The sequence below is a fragment of the Micropterus salmoides genome, unplaced genomic scaffold (genome assembly GCF_014851395.1).
Source record: "Micropterus salmoides isolate LMB-PRFRI ecotype aquatic unplaced genomic scaffold, ASM1485139v1 Ms_hic_scaffold_20, whole genome shotgun sequence".
Lineage (NCBI taxonomy): Eukaryota > Metazoa > Chordata > Actinopteri > Centrarchiformes > Centrarchidae > Micropterus > Micropterus salmoides.
Genome location: NW_024041151.1, coordinates 20,825,608 through 20,834,166, shown reverse-complemented (window position 1 = coordinate 20,834,166; position 8,559 = coordinate 20,825,608). Strand labels below are relative to the sequence as shown.

Below are 8,559 nucleotides of genomic sequence, written 5' to 3'. Positions count from 1 at the left end.
GAGATACAGTTAAATTCATGAAATACACTATGTGGTCCCCCATGTTTGGGCACTTCTGTCTGCATACTTTTGTGTTTTTCAGGTAGTTAGATACATTAATATACTGCTACTCAACTCAACGTTCAACTGCTTATGTGTACAGCGCTTGTATGTACACAGAAGTTGTACGTCTGTGAGCTCTTGCTGCAGCGGTGGGCTGAGCTGCCGAGCATCATCAACGTAAATCTTAATTAAGCTTCCCTCTCTATCTCAGTGACATTCCTCCACTCTACTGACTCATGATGTTCTCTGTTTCTCCTCATGAATTTATTAGGGCCAGAAGCGCAACTGGCAGCCATGTTTATTGTATGACACTGCGGCTGTGGAAGAAGCATTCAGATTTTTTCCTTAAGTTGCAAGTAAAAGTTCAGACAGCAAACCTTTATCAAATATCATCAAACCTTTACCAAATGCATTGTTTGCAAATGCATTACACAAGTAACATGAGTAAACGTAAACGTTTTGCTGCTATGACCTCTCTTTGTCTGTTATCACCACTAGTTTATGTAGGCTAATGTTAGCTAACATTGTTGTTATCACTTTACGTCACTAAGTCAGTTTATTAACTTTATGAGTCTTATCTACTTGTGCTTCACTAGAAATCTTCTTACTAGAAAGGTTATGGGTATGCGAAGGTGGTGAAATCAAATACTGTGGCCAGTACCATGATAAAGAGCAAACAACAACACAGCAAGTAATGTATCTAACATTAGCTCAGTTGTGGATTAACAAACTGTCGCTACAGTTGCTCCCGCAAAGTTAACATGCAGGACGAGTCGGTCCCAGAGCCAGCACACCAGCTCCTGACAGCAAAACTCACAACTCTGCTGCTAGTAGCTAACATCACAACAACAGCGTGTCTTTGTAAACTAGAAAGTAAGCCGAATGTGGGAAAGTAATTTTACAGCCACTTTGTTTGCTTCCCATTTACAAAGCCATGGCTGTGTACAAACAACAGAGTTTGTATTTCAGTGCACACAGAACAAACAGCTAGCGGACCATGAGGACATATTCGCCACAAAAATCAGCCCATACATATACCCCCACATAAATAGGAGGTAATACTATTTAGGGACATGGTTACGATGGCGAACACTGAGGTTTAGTCCTCAGTATTTTCTTCTGGGAATTTGGAGCTTTTAGAAACCTGGGGGAAGTTACATTCTACAAATGAAAAATTACACATGATGGGATTTATTTGGATTTACTTATTTGTCAGAATTTTAATGAAAAATCGCACCAAATTCTTGTTTTACACTTTTTTTTTTACAGGGACTTGATACATGACCTCGGCATCTGTGAGATCCTGGCTACAGCTCTGATACTGCTGACTTTTATTATCAAAGGATGCTTTTGGAATATGTTCTCCATTTGTCATGTTAATGCTTTACTATTAGCAAACATTGCAATGCTGCTACTTATATGTGCGACTCAACAGTATATCTGAATAAAAGGTCATGCTGTCCTTGCATTCTCTGCATCAGCATATATAACAACATATCCCTGCACTATATCACCTAAACATGCCCGTTCTTTGACCTCATTCAAAGATGAATGGTCTCTATACGTTCTGGACTGGACTCTGTGTTAGGGAGGCTGGGACAGGCTGGGATGGGCCCGTCTGCTTGCAAGAGCCTGTTTCTACTGCAGTGCCATTTGAAAACACTCCAACCCTTCTGCAGTGCGCTGGAGCCCAGAATTGATGCTGAATGACTCCCCTGTTTTTGCCCAGCCCACACACCCTCACTCTGCCGTGTACATCACACCACTGCCGCCCTCGTAGGGCATTCAAAAACACCTCAAGGTTCTGTGTGAACAGCCCAGCAATGAAATATATGCATCTCAAATCCTGCAGCCAGCAGGAGGGCCCGCACAGAGATACTCACGGAGCAGTGGTCAAGGACACTGTAACGTCAGCAAGCGAAGAGATTGTGGGTGCGGCTGCTGGTGTACATAATCATTTACAGTATGTATTAGTGCTTAAAATAGGCACACACACACACACAGGAGGAGAAAGTCATTGTGGTCGTCTCTCTCTCCCTCACTCTGTCTAGCTTTCTCTCTCTATTTCTCTCCCTGTCTCTGCCTCTCTGTCTCTGGAGCAATCTAAAATTGTCCTTGCTTGATGCATTAGCTCTGCTTGACTAAAGCCTGCAGTGGAAAGCCAATGAGGGGGACGACAAAATGTAGACAGGTGATTAATAGCAAACGTCTAATTCAGTGTTGAAAAGCAGAAAAAGCTCTCGCCTCACACGCTAGACCCATAACAAGCAGACGTTTAAACGTGATACCTTGACATCAGTTCTGACATGTTCATTACCTAAATTTATATTTGTGAGAACGTTTGTGCAGAGTTCAAGAATTGCCACTTAACTGGAATGAATAATCACCAGAAATAGGATATTTGTACAAGTTTATGTCTTGCAGGACTTACAGTATGGCTGCACCTGTAGAGCAGTGAGATGATCATTTTAGATTAAATACATAAAGTACAGGAGCCTGAAAATCACTAATGCAGCTGTTGGTTGTTTGGTGCATTACCTCCGACAATTGGTAATCATTTCGATTGATGATCGGTGTGACCTGAGATTAGAGTGAAGCATCAAGATTGAGAGGAGATCAATAGCCTGTCATAGAGGCCAAGCCACCAGAATGGCAGGTCACACAGACGCTTCAATGTTCGGGGGGGAAATGTCTCGTGAATGTACAGATAGGCCACAAATCCCACAAGGCTTTGTACCTACTATAGTGAGGATCCTACAGATAGCCGTGGAGATAGTCCTCCGAGAAGGACAAAGCACATGCATGTGCGTCTGTGTGGTGTACAAATGTGAACATTATACAGTAAAGCTATGCAGGAATATCCATACAAGACAATATATTACAAAAGGTCTCAGTATTACAATACTCTGTGAACTCTCTTAATTGTTCTGATTTTGAGATGTATATGCTATAGACATTTGAAAAGATTACCTGTTAATTCTTGCTCTTTTTTGCAGCATTTTGACAGGCTGTTGGACCTTTTATTTTTTAGTGATGCTATTGAAAATAAATAAGGACTAAAATAAATCAGTTTCTAGACCTGAATGGAACAAATCTATTATCTTTCTATTAAACGGCAATAGGATCTGTAAACTACCAGTCATTATTATTATTATTGTTATTAGTTCTTGAAGGTTTGTTCAGTATTACCCTGCTTCAGTGGCCCCATAAGAAAAACTGTGAAATCTATAAATGCAGAATCACTATAAAACAAACTCTGAACAATAGCTGATACTAAAGGATACTACAAATGACATACTTCTTGGCATTTCTCTTCCAAATGGTAAATAAGGAATATATATTGACACATACTCATATGACATTATGCCAAGTCCTGCCACCACAATCACCACACACACTCATGTAGGCCTAGTGGAAAGGTCTCAGGACACACACAGCACCCAAGTGACAAGACAGCCCATGGCAAAATCTTCATATCCCTTACACTTTGTGGCAGCAACGATCACCGTGGTCGCTCAGGTTCTTGCATTAACAGATCACTTGTAAAATAAACTTCTGTCATTTCATGACATGACTGATGTGTTTGCAGGTCGCTGTCCGTGGAGGTGAAATGACAGGACCAACTTGGCAGTGATTGTTTCACAAGATCAGTCACATCAAATGAATATGATGAATTTAGGCTCTGCTTTGAAGAGGTTTCAGACTGTTTTAAACTTTAAGGTTAAGTTGTTTTTCCAACATACATTGTCTATCTATCTAGCTATCTAGCTATCTATCTATCTATCTAAATTGGACACCCACGCAGCGCCTCCAGCCCACGTGGTCCAGACTGAAAGGGATCTGGGACCATTAGCAGACGGCCTGGCGGGGATGCGCCCTCCCCTCCCTTCCCATCAATGGACGAAACAGAAGTGCTTGGACTTGCCTTGTTAGCGGTAAAGCCTCAGATATATAAGGAGCAGACAGATGAGGTCTCAGTCGCTGTGAGAGCCATACACCCCTCACCTGCACACACACACACACATAACACACACACACATACACATCCGCCACACGCCTCCACCTCCTGCACCGTTCCCCTTCATTCCTGCGCACATCCCCTACGGTGGTCTGACCGGATGAGTTACTCGGTGGACACGATAGGGAGCCCTTTCAGGAGAAGCATGGATACTAGGACGACTAGCTACGGCTACAGCCGCTCCAGCGGCACCCCCTCTAGCGGCTTTCGCTCCCAGTCTTGGTCCCGGGCAAGCCCCGGCTCCACCATGACCACGTCTTACAAGAGGAGCGTGAATGTGCCGGCATCCCGGGCTTACAGCTCAACGGTGCTCAGCTCCGCCGACAGCGTTGATTATAGTCAAACCTCCATCCTGAACGGAGACTACAAGCGATCTAATGAGAAAGAGCAACTTCAAGGGCTCAACGACCGGTTTGTCGTTTACATTGACAAGGTGCACTACCTGGAGCAGCAGAACAAGCAGATCGAGGATGAGATCCAGGCACTGCGGCAGAAGCAGGTGTCGCGCTCCCAGCTGGGCGACCTCTACGACCAGGAGCTGCAGGAGCTGCGCTCGATGCTGGAGCAAATCCACCACGACAAGGCGCAAATTCAGCTCGACACTGACCATATCGAGGAGGACATCCAGCGCCTCAGGGACCGCTTTGACGAAGAGGCTCGCATCCGGGAGGAGACAGAGGCCATCATCCGCGTCCTGAGGAAGGACACGGGCGACTCGGAGTTGGTGAAGTCTGAGTTGGAGAAGAAAGTTCAGTCGCTCCAGGATGAGATCGCCTTCATCCGCAACAACCACGAGGAAGAGGTGAGCGACCTCATCGCCCAGATCCAGGCGTCTCAGGTGACCGTGGAGAGGAAGGATCATCAGAAGGCAGACATCACCGAGGCGCTGCGGGAGATCCGCTGCGAGCTGGAGGGCCACTCCAACCAGAACCTGCAGCAGGTGGAAAACTGGTTCATGTGCCGCTACGCCAAGCTCACCGAAGCTGCGGAGCAGAACAAAGACGCCATAAAGTCCGCCCGTGATGAGATCTCCGACTATCGCCGCCAGCTGCAGTCCAAGACGGTGGAGTTGGAGTCCGTCCGCGGGACAAGAGACTCACTGGAGAGGCAGCTGAATGACATCGAGGACCGCCACAACAGCGACCTGGCCAGCCTGCAGGTAGGGAATCAGCCCGAGGCAGCAACAGAGCCGTGCGTAAAGAGCTGTAAAGAAAGGCTGTTTTGAATAGACTTTTAAAAATTAGATAGGGGACTTATTTGATGTTTTGAGATTTAACAAATCTTTTTGTTATGCGTTTAAAACTTAATAATCCGGATTTGAGTTGCTCTCATGATGAAGAATAGATTAAATTAAATTGATCATATTCTTTATATTTAAGCAACGTATATTTTATTTGAGGTTCTTAAACACAGCAAACTTCCTTAATGACAGTAAAACATATCCTATTTTCTTTTCTCTATCACAGTTGAGGGCCCGTGCTTAAACATTTTCTCCTGCGTAATGATTGCTGTGAGGAATCATTGCACTCAGCGCTGACTTTCTTTCCAAGCTTAAGAGATTTCCAAGTGTCAGGAAATGGTTAAAAGGGGAACACTGCAGCAGACTCTCTCTATCTCTCTCTGTCTTGCTGAGTCAGAGGCATGGGTCCATGCCTTCATTGGCTATGTCCTTGCATCACACCAGATTTTGTGGTGGGGGCGGGGGTGTATTGACAACTGTGGAGGCTGCCCTTGACAAAGGAGCACCCAACATCTCTAGAATACTGTATTGCGTCAGAATATATTAAAGCAACACTTAGGTGCACTACAGAGGTCTACAGAGTTGCTAAAATGTGCAGGGGGGGGGGGGGATACAAGAGGGCTAAATTAACATTTAGTTTAATTACATTAAGATCAATTAGAAAAAGGCTTTGTAAAAACGTTGCCATGATTCCAATCCAAGGATTCAGTAATGAAAACTGCATAAATGAATCTGCAAAAGAGAATGAAGCTTTTGTAAGCACATCAACCTTGTGTTGTGTCTTTTCTGTTTTCCCTTAGGAGACAATTCACCAGCTGGATAATGAGCTCAAGAGCACCAAATGGGAGATGGCTCGTCACCTGCGCGAGTACCAGGACCTGCTCAATGTCAAGATGGCCTTGGACATTGAGATTGCTGCATACAGGTATATACTGATATGCATTTGACATGTGAAAAAAACATTGTTTAGAAATAGCATTTACAGTCAGTTTCCCCAAATCCTACTCTTCACTGCACAAAAGTGACTATTAAAAGTATGATTTATCCATCTGTTGTCCCCAGGAAACTCCTAGAGGGCGAGGAGACCCACTTTAGCACTTTCCCTTATCGCCACACTGTCACCTCCACCAAGATCTCTAAGTCTAAATCAGAAACTCCCAAACTTAAGGTGCAGCACAAGTTTGTGGAGGAGATCATCGAGGAGACCAGGGTGGAGGATGACAAGGCCGACATTGACGAGGCCCTGGCTGAGATAGCACAGGAGCTGTCTGCCACACTCGGAGGGGGAGCTGAGGAGGGAGAGGAGGAGGGGGAAGAGGGAGGAGCGGGAGAGGAAGCACAGGATGATGGGGAAGAGGGAGAGGCAGAGGGCGTGGAGGAGGAAGTTGTAGCCGCCACGGAAGCCAAAGTTAGCGCTAGCGCACTCACTAAGGAGGAAGAGGAAGAGGAGGATGGAAAGGGTGGTGATGAGGAAGAAGAGGGGGAGGGAGAAGGCGGTGAAGAAGGAGAGAAGGAAGAAGAAGGTGAGGGAGAGGATGAGGGAGAAAAGGGGGATGATGCAGAGGGAGGAGATGAAGGAGAAGGAGAAGAAGGAGGAGAGGAGGAGGAGGAGGAAGTTGAGGAGACAGTATTGTGCTCCAAAGCTCCAGAGTCTAAAGCCTCTCCTGACAAAGAGAAGGCCGGAGACAAAGATGGCAGCGGTGGAGAGGAGGAAGCTGCCGCTGAAGAGGAGGGTGGCGATCAGGATGAAGATGCCAGCATTGACAAAGCATCCAAAAGCGGAGATGAGAAAGAGGAAAAAGAGGACGCAGACAAAAGCAAAAAGGAAGATAGTGAAAAAGACGAGAAGAAGGTGAAAGACGACAAAGCGGACGACAAATCAGAAGAAGCTGTAGCCAAGACAGAAGCTCCGAAAGCAGAAGCTGCAAAGCCTGAGGCCAAGAAGGAAGAGGCTGCCAAAACAGATTCTCCAAAGTCGGAATCCCCAAAGCCTGGATCCCCCAAGTCTGAATCACCTAAACCTGAGTCTCCTAAATCTGAATCTCCCAAGCCTGCATCTCCAAAGTCTGAGTCCCCCAAAGAGGGCTCACCGAAGGCTGGATCCCCAAAACCAAGCTCCCCAAAAGCTGAGTCACCTAAGTCAGAGTCCCCAAAACCTGAATCTCCAAAAGCTGAGTCCCCAAAGACAGAGACTGCCAAACCTGAGGCTCCTAAGGCTGCTGAAGAGAAATCAGAGAAGACGAGTGACTCAACCGAAGACAAGAAGGTCGAAAAGAAGGATGCGGCCATGAATGGTGATTTAGACAAGAGCAGCCCAGAAGAGAAACAGAAGAAGGATGAGGGGAAAGAAGCCGACGTCATCGCAAACGGAGTGGATGAGAGCCCTGTCAAGGAAGATGGCAGCCAGAAAGTGGTGATCACCAAAACCGTGGAGACCATCACCACCGGAGAGGACGGGTCCAAGCATGTCACCAAATCTGTCACTGTGACCGAGACAATGAAGGAGGTGGAGGAGATGGAGGAGGTGGTGCAGGAGAAGCTGGTCTCCACCAAGAAGACGGAGAAGCACTCCACCCAGTCCATCAAGCAGGTGACAGAGGGTGACTGAGCAGACTCCAGATGGCCGATCCAGCGGAGGAAAGGGTGAGGGGGGGTGGGCGGGCAGAGGCGAGGACACGAAGACAAGCAATCAACCCAGAACTAACATAACAAAGAAAATCATACAGCTAGAGCGACGTAATAAAGATAACCACTCTCAAACATACGAAACAAATCATAGAGAGAAGGCAAAACTTAAATGCTACAGATTTCAAAAATGCATGTTGAGTGACAGCTTTAATCGGGCTTCGCTGCAGACGCAGTCAGGAGCAAGCGACTGAGACATTTTATCCTTTTTTTCTTTCTTTCTGCAGTTCACGGGTGAGCTCACGGGAGGGAGGGGAGGCGGGGTGGGTCTCTGCATGCTAGCTCAGGAGAGGGGAGTATGTTCCTCTCTTATCTGTATGTATGGTAGAAATACACTGTAAAAAGAGTAAATATGTAAAAGGAATAAATATAATGTGTGTGGGAGAGTGAGAGTACAATTATTAAAGTCGAGAGTTTTTTTGAGTTTAAGTAAAATGGAGGGGGACAGGCAGGTGGGAGGGTCCTCCACACTGACACGTGCTCTACTGAAGAAGCCTTAAATGACATGTGAAGAGACCAACTGAGCCAAAAAAAAAAACTAACAACAAATACACAACTTACAATGGAGAAAGAG

General features: G+C 46.0%; 1 protein-coding gene across 1 annotated transcript; it reads left to right on the top strand.

The window, feature by feature from the left end:
• The first annotated feature begins 3,968 nt into the window (after nt 1–3,968).
• Nucleotides 3,969–7,947, top strand: nefma (neurofilament, medium polypeptide a). The gene is made up of 3 exons (XM_038733933.1): nt 3,969–5,219; nt 6,101–6,225; nt 6,363–7,947. The coding sequence occupies exons 1-3, from the start codon at nt 4,161–4,163 to the stop codon at nt 7,906–7,908; spliced, it is 2,730 nt and encodes a 909-aa protein (XP_038589861.1). The 5' UTR covers nt 3,969–4,160; the 3' UTR covers nt 7,909–7,947.
• The last annotated feature ends 612 nt before the right edge of the window (nt 7,948–8,559 follow it).